The following is a 27,106-nucleotide window of genomic DNA, read 5'->3' as shown; positions in this document are numbered from 1 at the left end:
CAATGTATACTTACATTTTTTACACTTTTGAAAACAATATGACTCTTCTTTCTTCTCCTTTTATTCAAAAACCTGTTTCTTAATTCTTCATTGCCCAACACCGAAAAATTGGCCACTGGCCATTGGCCCAAAGATGGTCGAAGTGAATTTGCTAATTCAGTGTGGTGTCCGGTTCTTCAGCGTGATGTAAATATGCTGGAAAATGTACAGCGACGAGTAACACGGATCCCGTATTCATTGGTGCGTCCCTCATATGAAGATCGTTTAAGGATCATGGATTTAGTTCCATTATCCGCCCGCAGACTTAGAGGCGACTTAATTACAACATTCAATTCATTTCATTACGAAACTTCTTCACTCAGAAATTTCTTTACAATAAATACAGATGAGCGGTTAAGAGGCCATCCCAGAAAGCTAAGAAGAGAACTCTGCAGAACAAACATCAGGTTAAACTTTTTATCAAATAGGGTTGTTTATGCTTGGAATTCATTACCGGCTTATGTCGCTATGGCTCCTAGTACAAATAGTTTTAAGAATAGACTCGATAATAATTGATTGTATTTTTAATTTAATTATATGTAAATCAGCATAAGTGTAAAACAGCTAAGTACCAAAATTTGTTTAGCTTTTAGAGTATAATAGGATTCTAATCCTCTATTCTTATTGAATGTTAATAATAATAATAATAATAATAATAAAATTTGGAATAAGGTAAAGAAAGGAATAGAGGAGGAGAATGAAAGAAGAATAGAATAGAGCACCGACTAAGTAAGCTCGGGAGACAAAAGACAAACGAAAAATAAGATTCGAGAGCCAGAAAAAGGAACAAAATTGCATTGAGTAGATGGCGCTTTTGTGCTTTTCACTGAAACTGCGAATTTCCAAGACACATCGATTCCCTTCTGGTTATGTGTTCGTATTCTACTCGGATGGCTGATGAAGCCGAGAGACAGAAACATGCATATATTATCATCCTTCTTCTTCTTGTGGTTCCTTTTCCTATCAGCGCGGCGGTTGGCTATCATCACAGCTATCCGTACCTTATTGGCGGCTGCTCTGAAAAGATCTACTGATCTACTCTCGCACCTCTGGTAACGTTGCCAAAATATTCCAGCATTCTTGTTTTGATGTTCTTTTCACCTCGCAATCCTTTTGTAGCCTTCTTAACTAGTACACTTCAGAAGACCAAAAATAAGCAGTTTTTCAAGATTTTTTTTCTCAGAACCTTTACTTAAAGTGAACATAAAGCTCATTACATATTAATATCTAACTCTTAGAGAATACAAAAAATATATCTTTTTTTATTTATGCACGTGTAAGCATTATGCATTATAGAGGGCGTCAAAGTCGAGGCCTCGAAAAAAACTAGTTCCGATGGCGGACAGTTAATCTCAGGATTGGGATCTCTGAAACAAAAAACTCGTACGGCATTTGAAAAAGGAAGGTTTCTTACGTGACAATTTACCACCGATAGTGAAAAACTCCGCAAAAAAAAGATTTTAGGGAAATTTGAAAAAATTTTGTGAAAAAATCGCCTATTTTTATTCAGTTTTTCATGGCTAAAAAAATTTATTTTTTATTTTTTGGTCAAATTGTGGTAAATTGTCACGTAAGAAAACTTCCTTTTTCAAATGTAGTATGCTTTTCTTATTTCATATATCCCAATCCTGAGATTGACTGTCCGCCATCATTTTTCGATACCTCGACTTTTGCGCCCTCTACAATATTAGTGTACGTGCATAAATGAAAAAGGATATATTTTTTGTACTCTCTAAGAGTTAGATATTAATATGTAAAAAGTTTTATGTTCATTTTTAATAAAGGTTCCGAGAAAAAAATTCTTAAAAAAAATTATTATTTTTGGTCTTCTAAAGTGTACTAGTACGTTAACACTTCTACATTCGTAACTCGTTGAATCCATGGTATTTTCAAAATCCTTCTATTGCACCACATCTCAAATGCTTCCAATGTCTTTATATTGTCTACTTTTGGTGTCCAGCTTTCCATTCCATACAACAATTCAACATGCTACGAGAACACGTAGCATCATAGCACGTTAAGGCGCTAATCCTCAGCTCCAGTGGAAGGTCTCGATTAACAAACTTTTTTCATTTTTTTACACGCTTTTCTTGCAATTTCAATACGTGTCCTGATTTCTCTACCTTGGTCATTGTTTTCATTTACCCAGGTTCGCAGATATTTGTAATTATTCACTATTTCTATTTGTTTTCCCTCGATATCTAGTCTTCCTACTGTGTGTTGCTTAGAAATAATCATGAACTTGGTTTTCTCAACGTTCATTTGCAGTCATAGTATTCAATACCATGCTATTAAATACCAATTCATAACCAGAAGGAAAACGATGTGTGCTGTTGTAAAATCGCAAATCTACAAATCTCCTGAACGAAGTCCGAAATGTAGATGCGGAAAAGTGGACAGATCGTTGACGACTTTATGAAGCGAATTTATTATCCAGTAGACCAGTTATGTGTCCACAGATATCCGTGGAGCATCGAGAAGCTCGATGCTGCTTTTGCAAGGGAACAGGAAAATTATAATGACGCAGATTAAAGTAATTTTTATTCTCGGATAAGTTAAGGTTTTGCTTAAGATCACCAGACCGTCGCGAAAGAACCTGGAGAAGACAAGTAGAACGATTTGCTCCAGGGGCGGTTTCTCCATTGGTTCACTTGTGCAGTGAACACCCAATAAAAGTTAATTAAAATACAGTTTTTTAAATCTCATAAATATTAAAATATTTTTTAAATTTTATAGAATCATTAAATTAAAATATAACTTTATTTAGTAATCATATTTATTTGCTCTACGCCGCGCCGCTGGATGCACGTGACAAGTGCAGATACTTGTGCTCTGGTGCAGAATTCAGATTGAAGCAGCCAGTACTAACCTACGCCTGTATTAGAAAGAGAAATCTTAAAATCGGTGAAAGAGCATTTCGCCTATCTAAAACAGTAAGGATTTGTGCAGTGCACCCAGAGACCAGTGGTGCGTTTCGGCAGAGAACGTTCTCTGGTTTCGGTTCACAGTTTGGAATTTTCTGTTGTGGGTTCTAGTTAAATACGGTTAAATCTTAAATACAATATTAATAGTTTTATGATGGAGCCTTATTCAGTGGATTTTATAAAAGAAAATGCAAACTTGGTACAAGAATGTGCTATAAAAAACAAAAAGTTTAAACGTTGCTTTAAAGTTGAACAAGATAAAAAACTTCGTGGTTGTGCGTGTGTGATAGACTACATTCTTTGTTTTGTTTTCCATGTTTAGTACTTTCGAAAAATGAAACTATTTCTTCAGAGTGGACAAAAACGGGCGTTCGGGATTTATCCAAATTCATTTAAAAAATGAAATGCAACTCTCAGATATTGGCAATATTGATGTTCGCCAATTATTAGATTCTGATTATAGAAAATCAATATAAAACAGACTTTAACGACAAAGTTAAAAAAAATCGTTACATTTTATCCGGTCTTATCGATTGTGTAAAATTTTGTAATTAATCATAATTAAGAGTTAACGCAATGATACGAAATGACCGTTAAATTGAGACAAATCTATTTATGTAAGTTTTATTGAACTTGAGTGACAATATATATTCCATAAGATGTGTGCGGTGTCCTTTAGACAAAAAAGGGCGAGGCCCCAAAATTTTTCGCCTGTGCCGCAATTGCCCGCGGCTTTTATTTACCGTGTCTATAATTACATTCCTTAATTGAACACCCATTTTAAATTACCACGAGCCGCCACTGATTTGCTCTATGCAATATTGCTGACAGAATAACCTATCGAGGAGGCTCAGTTATAGTTTGGGCTGGTATGAGTTTTAATGCCCTTACTGACATAGTTCTTGTGGATGGAAGTTCTATGACAAAAACAAGGTATATTACAACCAACCGTGAACTAATTTGAAACTGCTACGAACTTGGATAAATCAGGCATCGTGCATACGAATCGTGAACAAAGGCATAGTCTGTAAGCTCTATCTGCGAACTACGACGAACTACAACGAACTACAACGAACATCGCGCATCATGAATCGCCACGAATCAACCTTTAAGGCGGGTTGACATTACTAGTGAATAACGAACGTGGCTCACGCTTACGTATTCTTCCCGTGCTATTGTTAGATATTTTATTATCTATTTTCAAACTTGAGCAGTACATTTGTATTTATGGAATGCATAGATATATACAAATGTACTGCTCGAGTTTGAAAATAGATAATAAAATATCTAACAATAGCACGGCAAAATACGTAAGCGTGAGCCACGTTCGTTATTCACTAGTAATGTCAACTCGTCTTTACTGTGCACACACCAATAATGTTGTTTTTCTGCAGCCGTTCCGAAAATAAAACTTTCGGTATGATTTATTAAATCGAAAGTACCATTTTACACAACTCGTACCGAAAGTAACTACTTTCGGGACTAATTTTTTCACTTTCGGGACGATTTTGAGTAGCTAGGTAACGGCTTTGACAATAACATCAACTTTTTATTATGACAACGCTTGTCATTTATAAGACTCGTGTGTGTGTGAAAATGGCCGCAAGAAAATTAATATCTCAAAAAATAGTAAAAGTACTGACACGTACCATGAAATAGGAAAAAGAAGAAAACACAATATCTACGAATCTCTTATTAAAAGCAGTCTATTGTACGGAGCAGAAACTTGGCGGAAACCGAAAACAACAGAAGAAAACTGGAGGCAGTAGAAATGGACGCTTTTAGAAGATCAGTAGGAGTGTCACGCAGAAAGAGAATACGTAATGATGAGATAAGACAGCGAATGGGGGTTGACGGCTTTCTAACAACAGACATAGAAAGAAAACAGCTGATATGGTACGGACACGTCCAGAGGATGGATAACTCAAGACTCCCTAAAATAATTATGCAATGGGTACCACCAAACCGCAGAAAGAGAGGAAGACCCAAGAAATCTTGGAGAGAGGGAGTAACGAAGGCGATGAGCGCAAGAGATCTTAGAGAGGGCCAATGGGATGATAGAGTGTCGTGGAAATTAGGCATTGGACAACGTCGCAAGACGTTTTAAAACCGATTGATATATATACTGACACGTCTAACGCTAATTTCAATACTGCCATTTCTGTTAATATTCCTACAATATCAATGTGAGTAATTGTTATAATTGTGTTATTAATATTCATAAGTAGATTTTTCTAATGTTTAATTCACGAGAGTAACTTTAAAGTGTTTAATAAAAGTCCATAAGAAAAGTTTATCCATATATTCATTTTAACATACAAAACTGCTGCAGAAAAAATATTGTACGTAACACGATCCAAAAGTGATTTTACGAGACTCGCAGGATTCCAGGACTCGACTACGGCTCGCCCTGTAAACTTCCTACTCGTCTCGTATCACTTTCGGAACTTGTTACGTAAATTACTATTACGAATCGATTTTTAACGAACAAGACCCTACACACTATTCGTGAACTGCCGTAATTAACTCATCGCGCATCACGAATACATGCATAGTCTGTAGCCACCTTAAGTAGGTAAAATTTTGTAATGTAATCAATTGCGTAAACATTTTCTGTATATCTGAAATACATACCGTTATTGATTTTTGTATTAAGCCATTGTTCTTTGTTTCAGTTTTCAGTATTTTTCGAATTCTAATTAATTAGTTTCTGCTGCAGATGCACCATAAAATTCAATTGTGTAGTTTTTTTGTCCGGCATTATATTTCACTCAATTCTAGATAAAATAATTCTCATCAGCTCAAGGATAAAACAGTAGCTATTCAAGGAGATTATTATGTAACATTTTCCAGCTATTCTGCTGTCGGAAATGGAATGCATTTGACATTTTACATTTCTTTATTTCCCCCTTTTTTTCGGTATGAGGCTAAACAATTCCCGAGGATCTCTTTTGCTACAGGCGAAGGGTTTAATACAATCCGTCTTTCCCCTTTTCTGTCCTTCTGGTTTAATCCAGACAAATTGTAATTGGAACAAAAGAATGGCCACATTTTTAAAATTGAATTACCCGCTGTATTAACTTGATTCTTTTTGAATAATTTCTTTGAAGCGAAAACTCGCGAGCTCGTGGGAAAATTCGGGGAAACTTCAATCTGCCAGAGTGTAGTCGAGCTTCTCTAAATTCTCTGTCATAGGAATATAGGCAAAAGAGTCCGTGGATGATATGGCTTGTAATATAAAAGTATCTAATCGGTATGTAACTTTGTCATCAATAATAAAAAAGAACGTGTGTGTACTTTGTACGCACGTAAGAAGTTATACTTCTATTATATAATTTCAACGAAATAAATATACTTAACAGTTACAATACAAAAAATTAACAATAATTACCAAAAATTAACAAAAACTTAACAATGCCAAAAATTAAAAAAAAAATGAATCATCCGGGATTTGAACCCGCTATCTCGCGATCTCTCGATCTCTGGTCCAATGCTCTACCAACTAGGCCAGTGTGGTCCAACCTTTTAGACGTTGCGGGCCGTATTCAATTTGAAATTATAATGAAGGGCCAGAGAACTCGACTCATTCAAAAAAAGTTTATTTTAAAAGATAATATACAAACGAAATATTATTTACAAGTATTTTATTATGGTTTACAATTTACATGTTATGTTTAAAATTTAACATAAAATAAAAAATCAATGGGATATTTGAGGCAAGGGTTTATCCTCTACTAACTTTTGCACATCTACAGGGTGTAACAAAAATACAAGTCATAAATTTAATCACATATTCTGGGCCCAAAATAGTTTGATTGAACCTAACTTACCTTAGTACAAATGTGCACATAAAAAAAGTTACAGCCCTTTGAAGTTACAAAATAAAAATCGATTGTTTCCAATATATCTAAAACTATTTGAGATATTTTATTGAAAATGAACAAGTGGCATTCTTATTGCAGTAGTATCTTAAGAAAAAATTATAGTGAATTTTAGACACCCCATAAAAGTATTATGGGGATTTTGTTCCTTTAAACCCCCCCAAACTTTTGTGTACGTTCCAATTTAACTATTATTGTAGTACCATTAGTTAAACACAATGTTTTAAAAACTTTCTTGCCTCTTAGTAATTTTTCGAAAAGTCGAGTTTTTATCGAGATATTTTGAATATTTGTCAAATCCACCACATATTTGTATATGTATGGTAAGTACGATTATGGAGACTTAAGTAATAATATGAAAATTTATTTATGATTTACATTTTTAGGTATATTTTGAACCATATTAAAAAAGAAGCCACATCTCGATAAAAGGTGCCTTATCGTAAAAATACAAAGAGACAAAAAAGTTTTAAAAACACGGTGTTTAACTAATGGTATCGCAGTAATAGTTTAATTGGAACGTACACAAACATTTGGGGGGTTTAAAGGAACAAAACTCCCATAAAAAGTGGATGTAAACATATTAAAAAAGAAGACGTAACTCGATAAAAACTGCCTGATCGAAAAAATACTAAGAGCCAAAAAGTTTTTAAAATATTGAATTTAACTAATGGTACCGCAATAATAATTTAATTGGAATGTACACAAAAGTTTGGGGGATTTAAGGGAACAAAACCCCCATACAATTTTTATGGGGTGAACAAATTTCACTTTAATTTTTATTTAAGATGTTCCTGCCCTAAGATTGCCACATGTCCATTTTCGTTAAAAAATCGATTTTCATTTTGTTATTTCAAAGGGCTGTAACTTTTTTTGTGTGCATATTAGTACTAAGGTAAGTTAGGTTCATTCGAACTATTTTTGTTCCCAGAATATGTGATTTAATTTATGGCCTGTATTTGTGTTACCTGTATTATTTATGGCCTGTAATATCTATGCTAGTCGTAGTGAGTCTAATACACGCTTCCAGAGAATCGTTTTCCATGCGATTACGTGTTTTAGATTTAATATGCTTCAAAGCAGAAAATGTACTTTCACATATATACGTACTACCAAACATTGAATTTAGTTTCAACGCAAAGTTACGAAGTTTAGGAAAACGATCCTTGCAGACTAACTCCCAAAAGGTACTAATATCTTCATTTTTCTTTACTTGAAAAAACGAATCGGACTGTAATTCGCACAGCACTAATTGGTATTGGTATTCTGCTGATTGGTTCTGGATGTTGACTCCCATTGGATTGTTAAAAAGCTCAAGATCGGGTTTTAGTGCATCAAATTCCGAAAATATTTAATCGAATTCTCTTTTTATTTCTGTAAGAACTTTTGCAAACCTCGAGAAATCGACCATGGTTTCTTCTTGATTTATTTCGAAACGCCCAGGAAAATGTGTGAGGTCGTTTATTTTCATGCAGTTCTCGAGAAGATCAAGCTTTTTTTGCGAAATGTCTCAATTTGATCAACCAACTGTAATACTGTCTTATTTTTCCCCTGGAGTTGTAGGTTTAATGTGTTCAAGTGAGAGGTAATAACTGTTAGAAATGCCAGCTCATGAAGAAATGTTTTGTTCTTAAGCTTTGTTATAAATACGACCGTATTAATAACAATTTCCTTTTAAAAAAACAGTAAGATCTCTTTTCTTAAAGAAAAAAAAAACTCTAAGGCATTTACCTGCACTCAACCAGCGTATCTCTGAATGTGGGGGAACGTCCTTATATTCAGTATTTAATTCCTCCAAGAAAGAGATGAATTTTTGGTGTCGCTGAGCTCTGTTTATTCAATTTAGCTTTAAGTTCTTTTACAAGAGTATTGCGAGCTTCACCTTGATATTTGTCGTATTTTGTTTTGTGCTGGGTTTCATAATGCCTACTAATATTGTATTCTTTTGATACCGCGAGTACTTGACAACAAATAATGCACTGAGGTTTGACTTTTAATTCGATGAAGAAATATTGATTTTCCCATTTTCCTTGGAACGTACGATTCTCTTCGAAAATTTTGCGTTTTTTGGCACTACTCATTCTGAATTTAACATTCAATTTATTCGCCACTGTTAATTCAACACGACACGTGCAGCTGACTGAAGCTAACTGCCCGCTCATCGGGAGTGGGTGTTCAAGGTTAACTACTTTCTTAAGATTACGGAAAGTTAGACAGGGTTGGAACAGGTAAAAGTTATCAATGGCAATATTTTTGAAATGTGTTTGTGGGGGCCGCAGTTTAACGAGCCTCGGGCCGCATGCGGCCCACGTGCCTGAGGTTGGACAACACTGAACTAGGCTATGACGGCACGTGTTATTTACGTTTCGGATATACATAATTACACATAACGATGACGGTGAAGTATAACTTCAAAAATTGACATAGTTTATAACAGCTCTTACATTAATATTATTAAAGGGATGATTCACATAAACAAATACCAGAGAATTTTCTTTCTGAAGGTCTATATTATGATTGAGACATATCTAAAATTTATGTAAGGACTATCACTAAAGAAATAGCCGAAAAATTTCACAAAAAAAATACATACGATCGTTTTAATAAGAAGTTAAAAAAACTGAAAGGGGATACCAGAATTACAATTCATACATGAAAAAAGAAGATGGAACACTCACGAGTAAAAAAGAATCTGCGATGGGTATATGTGAGAGACATTTTGGTGAACTACTGAATGGGCAAAACACAAATGAGAATGAAAATTTCCTTAGAATAGAATAGAATAGAATAGAAATATGCTTTATTCTCATGAAAAATTGTACAATTTTATCGACAAAGCTTATAAAAAGTCAAGAAAACAAAACAATAACAATCCAATTTACTAAAATTACATAAATCGTCAATATGTTTACAATAATAACAATAATGAAGTTAAACAGAAGTAATCAATTGCAAAATTTAAGTAAATTGCAAATGCATAGTCTACCTAGTAATTAATAAGTTTAAAAGTTAAGCTGCTGCATATGACACCCAAATATAGACAAAAACATGATAATAAAAATACTACTTGTGCAAAGGGTACTGTAATTTCTTAGTTATTGATTAAGAAAATCTTCTACTGAATAATATGGTCTTTCAGATAGGTAGGCTTAGGCTTTTGTCAGTTTACGGAATTTGGGGAAAGATACTGCAGATTTAAGTTGTAGAGGGAGATGGTTGTAAAGTTTTTTTGCGGAATATAATATAGATTTCTTTACTAACTCAGAGGACGGGGTCGGCATATAGACGTTAAACGTAGAATTTCTCGTGAAGTAGTCATGATTAGGTCTTGGTGGAAAGACATGTAGATGTTTACGAATTAAGCAAACAGTTTCTAAAATATACAAAGATGGAAGGGTTAAAATTCTGTGACCTTATAGAGGATGATGGCATAATAATAGAACTGCTTAATGAAAGAGAGAGATTAAAAATCAGGTGTTTTTCAGGAAGTATTAAAAGCTCTGTAAATAAATTGATAGTGTTAAGGTCTTCTCTGGTGTAATTTTGGTTGCTTAATCGAATGCGACTAGTCGCGATTACTCAAAATGTGTTCTTATTTTGTTAATAACAAAATAATTCAAAGATGAATAACCATTTTCAATTTCGTTGTAAAACGAAAATACAGCAGCATCATATTCTAGTCCAATCAGAGAGTGCAGCAAGCACCTCTACCGGTTTCGAAACTTATTAGTCTCTCATCAGGAGGCACATATGCTGCTCTCCCTGATCCAAACAAAACAAACCCCGGCGTGCAGTCACGGATTGCAACCAACGAAATGGCATAGATGCCCTAGCGGCAACTCCTAGCAAAAGACTGAGTTTTCAATCTAATGGCATAAAAAACAACATAATGTTACTCTACATCCTACCAGACTGAAAACAATGGGAAACAAAATAATTGTTTATTAGCCGAAAAGCTCGAAATGCGTTATCTACAGCAAGTTTGTAATCTTTTTCATGGTATTTTTATACGCTAAATCGATTGTCACTATAGTTTATTTTTTAACCAGGAGGAGTAAACTAAAAAGACAGATTCACACCCAAGAAAGTCGCTAGAATAATAACCAAATACATAAGATGAAAATAATACACACTTATGAAATAACAGAAAATAATGCTAGTTATCCATAATTTTTCAAAAAAAAAATTTCAATTAGAAGGACGTAATTGCATATTAGAATATAGTTTATAATTACAAACAACTTTTCATAATAGCAATTTTCAATATTGTGAAAAATAAAGCTACTTTACTGTTGAGCGAAATTCAAACTTTTTGACATACCTCGTATAACAATCATAAAATTTGATATCTGATGGTTGAATCTTGGGTTTTGGACCATGCAGAACTTTTTATAAAGAATAACTTTTTTTCGTAAAATTAATAATAAAAAAGTTTTCCATATGGATACAACTTACAGGGACATACTGTATATTATAATAACAAATTACTTAAAATTTATTTTAATTATATTTCTAAGAACTTACTTTAAAATCTATATATCCATTTTTGTCCATATCAAATGTCCTAAATACGTGGTCGCAGAATTCTTCTGCGTTACCTGATGGGAAGAACATCTTGTACATGTCTACAAATTTGGCGGGTGTGAGTCGGCCGTTGGGACAGTCTTGCTGCAACAAAAATGGGAAAATTACTTAAGTTTGTCAACAGTAATGGTTCAGTTGCTTAATAATAAAAACAATAAAAAGAGAGTGTTACACTTTTTTTTGTAATAGGTATATTTAGAAGTACATATATACAGTAGGGTGGTGCGAAAAAAGTCAAGTCGATAATTCCGTGTCGCTATAGTGCGGAAAAGTTGCGATTGGTAATTACAAGAAAAACAAAAAAAGAATTATTCAAATCGGACTTTATCTTCCGATCCCGCAATAGGCCTAAAGATTATGAAAAAAATGAAATTTTACCTTTTTTCAAAAAAATTTTATTCATCCTTCGTGTACGGTTTATTTATCGCTATAGTAAAATTTATTTACAGTTTGCATGGTAGAGTAATACAAAAATAGATTTACGCATTTAATGAATATCTTCCGATCCCGCAAGGTTCCACACGCACCCCTCTCTTCAACCAACCAATGAATGTGTGTTTTTTACATTATTTACATATGTACATTTCTTTTTCATCTGTTTAGTGTCCAGCTCTTAAACATCAACTTTGTATTGTGATTTCTTGGTAAAATCTGGCAGCATCGACCTTGATTTAAATGTTTTCCTGATGAATATATCTGATGATTGGGGCCCACAACATACATCAGCATTAGATGATGCTTCCGTGGGCAACTTTAGACACCGCTCGTCAGCTTGCATGTGGCAGGGATAGTTTTGTACATTCCAGTCTGGTATGTCTCCCGATGTAATGCAATAAGTTATATCTTCATTTGAAACTCTTCGAAGAATTGATGGAGAAGATAGTTTTGTAACATTCCAGTCTATTATTTCAGTGTAGTCCTGTGCTTGAAAATTTAAAGTAGGAGGGATGAAATTTCTAATACTTTTGCCCTTGCTTTAGTCTGTCCGGCTTTTAACACTCTCCTTGGCCTTAGCTCTCTAATGTGTTTCCTTTCTCCCTACTACTTGAAATTTTGAAGAACTGGACTAAACTAAAATAATAGACTGGAATGTTGCAAAACTATCTTCTCCACCACTTCATCGAAGAGTTTCAAATGAAGATATAACTCCTTGTATTATATCTGGCGATATGTCAGACTGGAATGTACAAAACTATCCCTGCCACAAGCCAGCTGAGAGCGGTGTCTAAAGTTATCCACGGAAGCATCGTCTTATGCTAATGTATGTGGGCCTCAATCAAGAGATAGATGCATCAGGACAACACTTAAATCAAGGTCCATGCTGCCAGATTTTACCAAGAAATCACAATGCAAAGTTGGTGTTTGAGAGCTGGACACAAACAGATAAAAAAGAAATGTACATATGTAAATAATGTAAAAAACACACACTCATTGGTTGGTTGCAGAGAAGGGTCCGTGTGGAGCTAGAAGTGCAACCACCCCCCTCGTTTTGAGATCTGGGTTGATTAAATATTGCCATACAATATCTAAACAAGAACAAGCGAAGAGCTTCACAATGTAACAAAAAAATGAGATAACTAAATGTTTTTTAATTTTTCAAATTCATCAAAAATTTCAAATTTTTATAGATTTTGATTGACCTTGCGGGGTCGGAATATATCCGTTAAATGCGTAAATCAATTTTTTTTAGTACTCAACCATGCAAAATGTAAATAAATTTTACTATAGCGATACATAAAACGTACTCGAAGGATAAATAAAAATTTTTGAAAAAAGGTAAAATTTTATTTTTTTTTGATAATCTTTGGGTCCCTTGCGGGATCGGAAGATAAAGTCCGATTTGAATAATTGTTTTTTGTTTTTCTTGTAATTATCAATCGCAACTTTTCCGCACTATAGCGATACGGAATTATCAACTTGACTTTTTTCGCACCATCCTAATATACAGTCGGAAAAATGAAAGAATACCCATGAACGATCACATCAATCACTTATTTTGTATTTGAAGAGTGGAGATATATAACGGGCCATGTGACAAAAATTCATAATGAAGAAAATTAGTTTTTATCAGGAAACGGAACACTATACTTAACGGCGGACGCTATCTGTTGAATTTATTTAGAGCTGTTTCCACTGCAACTGTCACTTGGCTCATAATACAGGTTAACGGTATTGTTCCATAGACCATTATAATGTAAAAAATCAGAAATATTGATTTTTGTCACTTGGCCCGTTATATATTGTTGTGATCTTATTTATTTATATGTGATGATATTCTTATATGTAATTTAATTTAATTAATGCATTAGTGATAATCTAATTAATCAACCAGATCACATATCAATATGCTTTCAATCTCAGGGCGAATTATAAAATTACTTACTTACTTTCGTGACTTCTGAGTATTTCTCAGTGGTTCCTAATCGGGATAGGAAAAAAAATAAAATAATACACACATATGGATTACAATTATAAATCAAAATTTTGTTTATTTTATATAAATGGCAATTACTGCTTAATATTTGTTAGATCTTATATTTATTTACTACAAACATTTAAAAATGTGAATCTTATTTCCTTTTGGTTTCCAATTTAAAACTTTTATTAATAATGAAACTATTAGGATTTATTAGCAACAAATTGATTTAAGTTTGATGAAAATCTTCTGATATTAGCGATTATGTTCTTCAATTTTTAATGTGGTATTTAATACAAAAACCCATACATTCATGTCTTGACAAATGAGACTGACCTTTATCTGGTGAACTGCGAATGTCCTCACACAAAACCCGTTTCCTCCTACCCTTGGTTGCGATGAAAAACTCGTCCTGGCCTCCAGTAATGTTCTCCTTTGAAAACAACCTCGTACAGCTCTCGTTCTTGCTTTTCTCGTGATGCCGTGTTCTACCTTTTTCGAACCACTTCAATCAGCCACCGGGACACTCTTTGCTCAAGAAGATTCTTTTCTCTCAACTCGGCCTACCTCTCGTTCCGATGGGTACTCAACACTCACGGAACTATACCGGCGTTTTCACTCTTCGTACACTACCGTCCACCACTGGACTTCACCTCTCTACAGCTCAAAACATTCTGATCTCTCCTCCTCATTCATTTCCCTACTTTCTCAATATCCCTTCCAGATTCAAAAATCAACATCCCACCACAAATTCTAATTCGCCGTATTCCTCAATACCAACTTTTAATCTTTCTAAATATGTTTAATGGATTTCAAGAAAAATAATCATTTCCCAATTTAAAATTACTTTCTACTTTTTACAAAACTTAATGACCTATTATCTATTTCACTGAGTCTTATTTAGTGTAGGCTAATGATCGAATCTTCCGCGAACACTATAATGGCCCGCGTCACTCAAACTTGTTTATCTTAGGCGCATTGTTACCGAGTTTCGTACGCTTCTTCGAATCACTTTCTTAAAAACTAAATATAATAATTTGTTGTATACAGGTTGTTCTAAATTTACATGCCCGTGGTTGAGAAAATTGAAGATCTTTTATATTAATTTGAATTTTGCTTATAATTATAAATTTTAATTCTCCTATCAAATAGGAATATAACAAATCCCCGCCTTTGTATTCGATAAAAGTTATCTGCATTTTTAAATAAATTTTCTCGAGGCAAAACCAACTCCCTGTATATTTCCTTATTTTAATCTCTTGTCGATACTTGTATGGAATCGGGTAAGTCTTTGATCGAAAATTTCCCAAGTTTTTCACCTCAAATGAATGTTCGTACTTTTTCGCCACTCTGTTTTCCTCATTGATCAAATTTTCGTAGTTTCTTAACATCAACCGCAATTCTTTTTCTTTCCCTTCTCCACATATCAATTTTCTGTCTTTTTCCTCAGATTCTTCACATATGTTTACCGTGCATTCTGCATCCTCGTTTGCATATACCTCCTCTTCAAATACCACTGTTTCAATCATATTCTTTTCACTTTCATTTGTTAGCTTTATTTCTTCTTCTCCTGAGCTCGTCTCTTCTTTTGAGGAATCCCAGGTTTCTTTTGCTTTTGATACTCTCAATTTTTCTTCTTGTGGGCTCAACTCTTCTTTTGAGGAGCCACAGGTTTCATTTTCTTTTATCTTTTTCTGACTTTTTCTCCCTTTTCTTCTTTGTCCTTGCTTCGTTGCCAAATTCATTTCCACTGTTTGTTCTTTACCTGATCCGTCCGTATTTTGTTTCTCCTGTTCCTTGTCCTGTTCTTTTTCTTTTTCTTCTGTTAGTTTAGTCGTATTATTTTTAAAATCTATCACTACATGTTTTTCTGCCAATTCGTCAACTCCTACTATCATGTCATGTGACATATTTGGCATTATTACACATTGTAGTGCATACATATTCTTACCCAGTCGTACCATTACTCGTATGCCTTCATTTATAGTTGCCAATGTCCGTTTGTTTGCGCCCACTAAATTTACCCTAGGTATTTTGTAAATTAAATTTGTTAAGTTAACTTCTTCTATTAGTTTTCTGTTGACCAATGTCATTTCCGATCCAGTATCTATCATAATTTTAATTGGTTTCTCGTTGATAAATCCATCCACAAATTTTAAATTAACTCCATTTTTCTTTTCGTTGTTTCCTGCCAATTTAATAAACTCCTTGGGGTGACAAAAAATTCCTGTTTGTTTTTTTATTTTTAGTAAGCGCCGTCGTGAAAAAACCGCGGGTTGCTCATCGTTGTTTATATTTTCGTCATAATTTCTCTCTCTGTCATATTCTTCTGTCTGGGTATTATTTACCTCTCTTCTATTTTCTCTTGGTCTGTCGGATCTGTTTCGGTTTTCTCGATATCCCTGTTCATTTTGTCTACCATTATTTCTGTTTTCTTGATTTGAGCGTGTGATGTTTCTACTCTGGTATTCTCGATTTCTGTCCTCATTCCATTGCCTATTTCTTTGTTCATAATTTCCTCTTCCGTTGTCTCTATTTTCGTTTTCCCTTCTGGGATTAAATTCTCGTCTTGTATAGTCTCTCCTATTTTGATTTCTCTCTCTGTAATCCTGTGTCTCTCGGGGCCTGTAATCTTCTCGCGACCTTCTTGATTTTCTTTCTCTTAAACGTGATTCTCTTATTCGTAAGAATTGGCATAGACTATCTATGTCTTTGTAGTTTTGCAATGTGATATGGTCTTCCAGCGTTTCTTCGCAATGTCTTGCAATCAGTTCGACTAATTGTTCCGATGAGTAATTATATTGTAAATGTTTTGCATTATTGTAAATTTGTAAAGCATATGTCCTTTCTGATACCCCCATCCTATCATTGTATTTCCCATATTGCAATTCCTTGTTAATTTCCAATTGTTGGACTTTTCCCCAGAAATAATTCAAAAATTTTTGTTCAAATTGTTGCCAATTGCCGAATTCTTCTTCTTTACTATCGAACCATAGGCTTGCTTCATATTTGAGATGGTTTCTGATAGTTTCTTTTGCTGTTTCGAAATTTCCGATGTGTTGTATTTTCTTTTTCAGGCTATTTATGAACGGCACTGGGTGTAATCTTCTTACATCCCCGCCAAACCTTATTTTCACGTCATCTGTGCTATGTATAACCATTTCTCTTCTTTCTCCTACATTTTGTTGAATATTGATTTCCGCAATCTTTCTTTCCATTTCTTCTCTGTCTGCTTGAATAGCGTTTTCAAACTTGTTTTCCAAATTTTCTATTTCCTTTTTCTGGCAATTAGTTATCTCCTTTATTTTGATTTTGATTTCTTTAATCTCTGTCTCTTGTTGTCCCATATCGTTCTTGATCATTGTCAAACATCCTTTTACTTCCTTTTCATACTTTCCTATGCGTTCCTACATTTTCTTGTTGTTCTCTTCTATTGCTTGTTTAATTTTTTGTTGTGTTTCATCCATTTTTTGATCCAATTTTTGTTGTGTTTCATCCATTTTTTGATCCACTTTATCCATTTTCTTTGATGTTTCTTCTTGATTTTTATCCATTGTCCTTTTTGCTTCATCCATTGCTTGTTTTGTTTCTCTTTGATTGTCATCCAGTTTTTGTTGTGTTTCATCCATTTTCTGTTCCATTCTTTGTGACTGGAGTTGCATCATTTGTAATAATTTATCTATTCCTGATAATTCTTGCTGTTCTGATGCCATGATTGTCGTGTCTAAACTATCTTCTTGGTCTGACTTATCCTCTTGATTTGAATGTCCTTTTTGTTTTTTGTTGTCTTTGCTTTGGCTTCTTGTCACAGACATTTGATTTCAAGAAGTACTATCCCCGCCAAATATGAAATTTTACTAGTATGTTACCAAAACGACTTTTTCTCACCCAAATATTATAAATTGTTCATAAATATATCAAATGTAAATATCGTAAAAATAAAGTATTAAATCAGTTATGTAAAATTTGTACCTAAAGAGATCTAAATTTTTATGTTATCAACTGTAAGTATCTCACTTTTTACCACAGGCATATACATTTCCAACTACCGGCTTTTCTCTTTCTATCCTTCAAATTTGCCACTAGAAATACTTTTCAGTGCTTACCACGTTGGACGACATTTTTGTTGTGATCTTATTTATTTATATGTGATGATATTCTTATATGTAATTTAATTTAATTAATGCATTAGTGATATCTAATTAATCAACCAGATCACATATCAATATGCTTTCAATCTCAGGGCGAATTATAAAATTACTTACTCACTTTCGTGACTTCTAAGTATTTCTCAGTGGTTCCTAATCGGGATAGGAAAAAAAATAAAATAATACACACATATGGATTACAATTATAAATCAAAATTTTGTTTATTTTATATAAATGGCAATTACTGCTTAATATTTGTTAGATCTTATATTTATTTACTACAAACATTTAAAAATGGGAATCTTATTTCCTTTTGGTTTCCAATTTAAAACTTTTATTAATAATGAAACTATTAGGATTTATTAGCAACAAATTGATTTAAGTTTGATGAAAATCTTCTGATATTAGCGATTATGTTCTTCAATTTTTAATGTGGTATTTAATACAAAAACCCATACATTCATGTCTTGACAAATGAGACTGACCTTTATCTGGTGAACTGCGAATGTCCTCACACAAAACCCGTTTCCTCCTACCCTTGGTTGCGATGAAAAACTCGTCCTGGCCTCCAGTAATGTTCTCCTTTGAAAACAACCTCGTACAGCTCTCGTTCTTGCTTTTCTCGTGATGCCGTGTTCTACCTTTTTCGAACCACTTCAATCAGCCACCGGGACACTCTTTGCTCAAGGAGATTCTTTTCTCTCAACTCGGCCTACCTCTCGTTCCGATGGGTACTCAACACTCACGGAACTATACCGGCGTTTTCACTCTTCGTACACTACCGTCCACCAGTGGACTTCACCTCTCTACAGCTCAAAACATTCTGATCTCTCCTCATTCATTTCCCTACTTTCTCAATATCCCTTCCAGATTCAAAAATCAACATTCCACCACAAATTCTAATTCGCCGTATTCCTCAATACCAACTTTTAATCTTTCTAAATATGTTTAATGGATTTCAAGAAAAATAATCATTTCCCAATTTAAAATTACTTTCTACTTTTTACAAAACTTAATGACCTATTATCTATTTCACTGAGTCTTATTTAGTCTAGGCTAATGATCGAATCTTCCGCGAACACTATAATGGCCCGCGTCACTCAAACTTGTTTATCTTAGGCGCATTGTTACCGAGTTTCGTACGCTTCTTCGAATCACTTTCTTAAAAACTAAATATAATAATTTGTTGTATACAGGTTGTTCTAAATTTACATGCCCGTGGTTGAGAAAATTGAAGATCTTTTATATTAATTTGAATTTTGCTTATAATTATAAATTTTAATTCTCCTATCAAATAGGAATATAACAATATATATCCACTCTTCATTTGCTATATTTTGCTATAACAAACGTTTGTTATTTATAGAAAAAGACAGCAAATACAAAAGAAGTGATTGATGTGATCGTTCTTGGGTATTCTTTCATTTTTCCGACTGTACGTGGCTTTCTTTTATCGGGAATGGGAAATTTTAAACAATTCCCTTGTTATAAAAGTAAGGGCCATAATTTTTGAGACTTAAAAATAGTAATAGGATGAAATCCATTATAAAAGAAAGAACATATAAAAATTATAGGTACATATTAAATTAAAAAGGAGAAATAATCAATATAAATTAATTTCAAATGTGCAGTTTTTAAACAAATAAATGTACAGAGTGATTCACGCCAAACTAACATAGTCAACCATCGTTACTTTTAACAAAGCACCATGTATATTTTTTATGTTTTTAGAAGCTACTTAACTTTTTAGAAGCTACTTAACGACTTCATCTGAAAAAAAGTTTATAATGTGGGGTTTATTATGATTATCAACAATACAAGGTGAAATTTTGAAATTATGTATATATTTTCCTCAAGAAATTAAATACAAAATCTAATGTCCCTATTGATACTTAGTTTAGAAAATTAATAGATGCATTAAAAAAATATACCAATATTTAAAACGTGATAAATTATTAATTTCAAAATGTTATGTAGGTACTTAATGGCTTAACGAAAAATATCCATAATTTCAAAATTTCATAATTCGTATTCATAATAGAACCTACATAATAAACGTTTTGGACATGATGTTGTTAAGTAGCTTCTTAAAAGATAAAAATATAAAGGGTGTTTCATTAAAAATACAGATTATGACTATGCTAGACTTTCGCGAATCACCATATACTTTGAAATGTATGTTTAAAAAGCCCACGATTGATTTAAAAATTAACGTGTTTCAGCGTTTTTTCAAGTTTTTGAAAATCAGGACAAAAACAATTTTATTCCATAAGTAGTTTCGTCACTGTATAATTTAAAAATTTCACCCTGTATAATTCATAGTAGAACCTACATAATATAGTTCGTAGAGGTCAGGTTGTTAAGGAGCTTTTAAAAATATAAGAATATACAGGGGGTCCCGTTAAAAATAAAGCTTACGGACTATTCTAGTCTGGCTTGAATCACTCTGTACATTTAAATGTATGTAACAGCGCACAAACATTCAGTGACAAACTGAACACGTGTGTTTAATAAATAAGTCACAATGAAATTTTTGTTTTGAACGGTTTTATTCATGAAATAATCTTACCGAACTCGACCGACCTCTTAAAATTACCGATTTGTATTTAGACCTGGATCCCGCGTACCAAAAAAAAGTTGATAAATAGCAAGCTGAAAATTTATTAATAGCTTAACGGTGTCTAGTCGGACAAACTTTAATGTATGGGAATACTGGAACAGGGGAAGTTTTAATTGTGGAACAGGTTAAAATTTGGAACGTCAGACTACGAAAACGTTCAGTGTATTTTGTCGGACGGAACTTCCAATTGATTTGTTACCATTTCATTAAACTCTCATGCAAAAATCAGAATGGTATTTATCACCAACCTGTCAAATGACAGGAATTATATTGGTGATAAATAGCAGTCTGGTTTTTGCATGAGAGTTTAATGAAACGGTAATAAATCAATTGGAAGTTCTGTCCGACAAAATACATGGGACGTTTTCGAAATCTGACGATCCAAATTTTTAAACTGTTCCACAATTAAAACTTCCCCTGTGCCAGTGTTCCCGTACATCAAAATTTTTCCGACTAGACACCGTTAAGCTATTAACAAATTTTCAGCTTGTAGCCCAGTAAATTAACGAGAAATACGGCGATACCGTGTAATTTTCAGGGTCAACTCCGAATTGCATGAAAATTTGGATTTATGTTCTTCTTACCCTCCACTTCAAAGTTGAAATTGTGCCGTTGGTTGCTTTTACTTGGGGGGGGGGGGGCTCTCGGGGGTGAAAAAACATACGTTCAAGGTAAGACCGTAAATGGATAAATTGACTGATTTTAAGCATTTTTTGTTCTATAGAGTTTTTTATGTTAGCCAATACATTTCGACTTATTTGCGATTGAAAATGTTTATTTTTCGACAAAAAAACTATGTTTTCAGACGGTTTTTCGCAAATAACTCAAAAAGTAAATATTTGATCGAAAAAATATCCTTAGCAAAAGTGTGGCTTATAAAAAACCGAAAAAAAATGGTGTATCAGTAAAGTCTATCAATCGACTAAAAACATAGTTGTAGCTCATGAAAAATACGTTGTTATTCGTCTAATTCCAAATCGAATATTTCAAGGTGAAATCCCTGAAAAATTAAGCACTTTTCGGGAAAAACCTGTTTAAACTTTTTTAAAGTGTTTATAAAAAGCTTTATTTTAATTGTTCACAAAAGTTTCTAGCATTGAAAATAAGCGTGTCACGCTCAAAATAAAGTTCCCCGTAATGTTCCCAGTAAAATCTCCCCGTAATTAGCTCCCCAAATGAAATTAATCGCTACCGCTTAACAAACTATTTACTTACTTATCTATCTTTTATATGATCTGTCAGTCTCGCCGTTTAAAGAGCTCATTTTTGAAAAGGTTATAGTTGAAAAAGCTTGAACAGGTCACATATTTAACAGCCACATAATTTTGAACAGCCATATATTAATCAATTTTTGTCTCACGGAAAAACAAAATAAAACTAGCATATTTATAATAGCAAAACTTACATTTTTTACTCTTTAAGATTTTTCGTATCACTAATACTTTTTAAGTTATTTTGAAAAAAGGAAATTTTTCAAAAATTTTTAGAATTTTTTTTTTTTACTTTAAAACCCATTTTTTTTTTAATAATAACTTTAAACCCATCAAACTTACAGATCATAATATGATCATTATATTATAAACAATGTACATGCAGTTAAAATAAATGGTAAAGTGGTAACGAATAATTTTATTTAGGGTGCTAAATAGAAGGTTTTCACGTTTTTTTTTTACCAAAAAAAGGGGCCAACATTTTTTTCAGTGTAACTCGTTTATTTTTGACGCTAGAAATTTTTGCAAGAAACAAATGTAAAGCTTTTTTTAGATACTTTAAAAATGTAAATAAGCTTTTCCCGAAAAGTGCTTAATTTTTCGGTCATTTCGCAGGAATAAGAACGTATTTTTCATGAGCTACAACTTTGCTTTTACTCAATTTATAGACTTTGCTGATACACCATTTTTTTTCGTTTTTTTATAAGCTACACTTTTGCTAAGAATATTTTTGTCGATAAAATATTTACTTTTTGAGTTATTGGCGAAAAACGGTCTGAAAACGTAGTTTTTTTGTCGAAAAATCAATATTTTACAATCGCGAATAACTCAAAATGTATCCTTACGTAAAAAACTTTATAGAACGAAAGTTGCTTATAATCTGTCAATTTATCCATTTACGGGCTTATTTTAAACACGCGTTTTTCACCCCTGGAGAAGGGGTGACTGTCACCCCATAAGTAAATGCAACCAACGGCACAAATTCAACTTTGAAGTGGAGTGTAAGTAGAACCTAAATCCAAATTTTCATGCAATTCGGAGTTGCCCCTGAAAATTACACTCCAAAACGGTCATTTATTGGGCTATTGCTATTAATCAACTTTTTTGGTACGCGGGATTCAGGCTTAATTATCCTCTCGACAATTTGACATAATTTAATTAAAACTGTCAAAGTGTCACTGGGATAATAATTCGTAATTTTAGAGCTCTTGTGTAATTATAAGAGATACTTTAATGAAAAATTGATTTCTTTTCACCTCAACTTTGATTAGGAAAAGGTCCTAATTTGAAACCTAATACTAAATGATTTACGAGTATTTTAATGAATTTTATTTGATTGGATTATATGGATAAAATTCGTAATTGTATTTAGTATTATATATTTTATTTTAGAGTATTCTAGACGTCTTCCACCTTATAAAGTAGATAATTAATTACAATGTTTACTATTTTGAGAAAAAAAATTTGATATTGCTAAAAATGCCATCTTTGTACCCATTATGGTTGAAAATCTGGAGCATTTATTATCAAATCATTAAATTGGCCTTGTCTGTACATATACCATTTTAATGACGCCATAAATATTTCTTATTACTCAAAAGTACTTTCACCTGTCGATATACGCAAGTACTCCGTACTATTTTATACTAATAGGAATGCAAACCACTTGACTTGACCCACATGTCTCTGTCTCTGTCGTCAGTCCCCTTTGATTAGAAACAGCCTCAATAGTTGCACGTACTGAACAATTATTTACTGCATCATTCAGTATATGCGACTAGACCAAATGTACGAGCCAAGAATTATTTAATAAATGTTCAATTATATGCAAATCTAGCCGAAAGAACGATTTAAAGTTCGAGAAATATTTGTAATCAATAAACGCGTATGCAGACGAGTTGCCTACGCTCAAATTTGTATAAAGCACATTAAGAATAAAATATACACACATGTAAATTGAAACTATAAATATGGAAGGTAACTGATCCATCACTTCATTAGTTGATATATAAGATTTTCCTTGAATTCCTTTATCCTCTTGTGAATCAGGGCCGGCGATAACGGGCCTGCACGGGATGCACTGCAGGCGGGCGCTCCTGTTTGGGGGGCGCAAAATGAGCTTTTTTCTGCTGGTGCGATACAAAATATTAATTTAAATATACTAAAGGGCGCCTATGCTAGTTTTGCAGGCGGGCGACTTATACCCTAGCGCCGGTACTGCTTGTGAATATCTGCTACTACATGTTTCAATTTAATGTAACATGTCTAATCTGTGTTTAAATTTAATTTCAAATTTCTAAAATATATTTCGAATTTTATTTTTGAATTAATTTTTATAATTTCTATCTGTCTCTAGTAGCAGGAGACACTGCCATTGGGTGGAATGCATAAAACGTAGTAGCTGCTAATGCTTCAAGTACGTACTACATTTTTGAAGAATTTGCTACACTTACAAAGAATTTGCTTTCCTCCGTAGCATCTGCTACTATGTACCAGATACATAGAAGGATGTACTACGCTTTTGAAGTATTTGCTAGTTTAGTAGAATTTGCTTCAGATTAGGTGAAGTTGGTGGTTGAACGACTTCGGCGTATGTGTTTTTTGTTAAAAAATTGCAGCATTTATGAATGTTTGTCGTAGAAAAATCTACAAACCAGGAAGAAGATAAAATGACGATATTTATCGTAAAATATTTAGGTGATTATCATGAATCGTGCAGTTTTATTCATACAGTGCGCTGGAATATTAACTATTACCTCCTATATTAACTCATTTATTTATAGTATATAATCAAAACGCTCGTAGAGGTCAATTTTTAAAATAATATATCATAGTATATTATAGCATCAATGATTCGAACTTTACGCAATCCCTCTTCAGGTGACAGTCATAACTATGATTTTTTAAATGGGAAAGTACATTATGTGACACCCCATTTAAAAGCTTCTGAAATACTGATTACAAAAATGTATAATACTTGGGCAAAATTTCGGTCAAATGCTTTTAAATGTATTCATTTTTTTTTCAAATCCTGAGAAAACTAATTTAGTATTTTTGAAAAATTTAAACGCAGAATGAAAGATTACATTATTACCGAGGGCCAAAAGTCCCTTAGACTTAGAATAAACAAAAAGTTTCTTTTGAATGATTTATTTGAAATTAAAAATCATACTAAATTTTCTCTTCGTTTTCACCCCTGTAACTTATTTAAATAAACAATATATAGTATGGTATAGTTAGACCCAAACCCAGACATCCAAAGTGAAAGTTATCCTCCAACACCAAATTATTCTATATGGTCCACAAAACGTTCAGAAAAAAGTCACACCATTTTGAGCGTCGGGTTTGGGGGGGAGAGGGGGGAGAAATCTGCAAATTCGTAGTTTTTTACGTTTTTCGTCAATATTTCTAAAACTAAGCGGTTTAGCATGAACAACCCTCTACACAAAATTGTTCTACATTAAATTTGAAATAAAAAAGGCCCTATGCATAACCCTTCTAAAATGAACGGTTCCAAAGTTACGGAGGTAGTATAGTATAATTGGTCCAAAAAAAGGCCTAACTCAGACATCCAAAGTAAAAGTTTTCCTTCACCACCAAATTGTTCTATATGGTCCACATATTGTTCAGTAAAAAGTTACACCATTTTGAGCGTCCGGTTTGGGGGGGAGATGGGGGAGAAGTCGGTAAATTAGTAGTTTCTTTACGTTTTTCGTCAATATTTCTAAAACTATGCTTTAGCGTAAGGAATGTTCTATAGAAAAATGTTCTGCATAAAATTTAAAACAAAAAAGGTTTTATACATAATTGTTATAAAATCAACGGTTCCAGAGTTACGGAGGGTGAAAAGTAGAGGTTTTCGATACTTTTTATATTTAACGATTTCTCCCCCCTCTCCCCCCCCCCCCAAACCCGACGCTCAAAATGGTGTGATTTTTTTCTGAACATTATGTGGACCATATAGAACAATTTGGTGTTGGAGGATAACTTTCACTTTGGATGTCTGGGTTTTTGGTATAGTTATATCATAAATATTGCCCAAAAAATATAAAAAGTATCGAAAACCTCGATTTTCACCCTCCGTAACTCTGGAACCGTTGATTTTATAACAATTATGTATAGAACCTTTTTTGTTTTAAATTTTATGCAGAACATTTTTCTATAGAACATTCCTTACGCTAAAGCATAGTTTTAGAAATATTGACCAAAAACGTAAAAAAACTACTAATTTACCGACTTCTCCCCCATTTCCCCCCCAAACCGGACGCTCAAAATGGTGTAACTTTTTACTGAACAATATGTGGACCATATAGAACATTTTGGTGTTGGAGGAAAACTTTTACTTTGGATGTTTGGGTTAGGCCTTTTTTTGGACCAGTTATACTATACTAACTCCGTAACTTTGGAACCATTCATTTTAGAAAGATTATGCATATAACCTTTTTTATTTCAAATTTAATGTAGAACAATTTTGTATAGAGGGTTGTTCATGCTAAACGCATAGTTTTAGAAATATTGGCGAAAAACTTAAAAAACTACGAATTTACCGATTTCTCCCCCCTCTCCCTCCCAAACCCGACGCTCAAAATGATGTGACTTTTTTCTGGACATTGTGTGAAGCATATAGAACAATTTGGTGTTGAAGGATAACTTTCACTTTGGATGTCTGGGTTATGCCATCTTTTGGATCAACTATACTATACTAATAGAAGTTTTTAGGGACTTTCGGCCCTCGGTAATATAATCTTTCATTCTGCGTGTAACATTTAAAAAATTCTTATTAGTTTTCTAAGGATTAAAAAAATGAAAGCATTTAAACATGAGTGGACCGAAATTTTGCACAAGTATTATAAATTTTTATAATCAGTATTTCAAAAGCTTTTAAATGAGGTGTCACATGATGTACCTACTTTCCCATTTAAAAAAATCAAAGTTATGACTGTCACCTGAAGAGGGATCGCGTAAAGTTCGAAACATTGATGCTATAATATACTATAATTATTTTAAAAATCGACATGTCCAAGCGTTTTGATTATGCCGAAGACTGTTGAGCTCGAGCACAAGAAATTTGAGCTTCGGCTGCTTCAATTTGTTTTCGTAAGCAGATCTTCTGTAGTTCAATCAGCGACTCCTCCTTCGCACTAGGCTATCTGGGAGCTCTGCCTGTTAGTTTTTGGCAACAAGAATTGGAGCTAAAAAACGTTTTCATCATTATTTTTTTTGTGATGAAACCCCAATCTCCTCTTTTACAAGGGCTTGACAAGCGCCTGGTACCTTGTGCA

General features: G+C 33.3%; 1 protein-coding gene across 1 annotated transcript in view; it reads right to left on the bottom strand.

Annotated features, from left to right (window-relative positions):
* LOC126880548 (neuronal calcium sensor 2) overlaps positions 1-27,106 on the bottom strand; it is a 437,164-nt gene that overhangs the window by 80,497 nt on the left and 329,561 nt on the right. Inside the window, exon 3 of the mRNA XM_050644479.1 lies at positions 11,369-11,512. Coding sequence (XP_050500436.1) covers positions 11,369-11,512 — 144 coding nt within the window. The remainder of the gene's footprint in view (positions 1-11,368; positions 11,513-27,106) is intronic.

The sequence above is a fragment of the Diabrotica virgifera genome, chromosome 2 (assembly GCF_917563875.1).
Source record: "Diabrotica virgifera virgifera chromosome 2, PGI_DIABVI_V3a".
NCBI lineage: Eukaryota > Metazoa > Arthropoda > Insecta > Coleoptera > Chrysomelidae > Diabrotica > Diabrotica virgifera.
The sequence above is the reverse complement of the archived record's forward strand: the minus strand, read 5'-3'. Positions and strand labels throughout refer to the sequence as shown.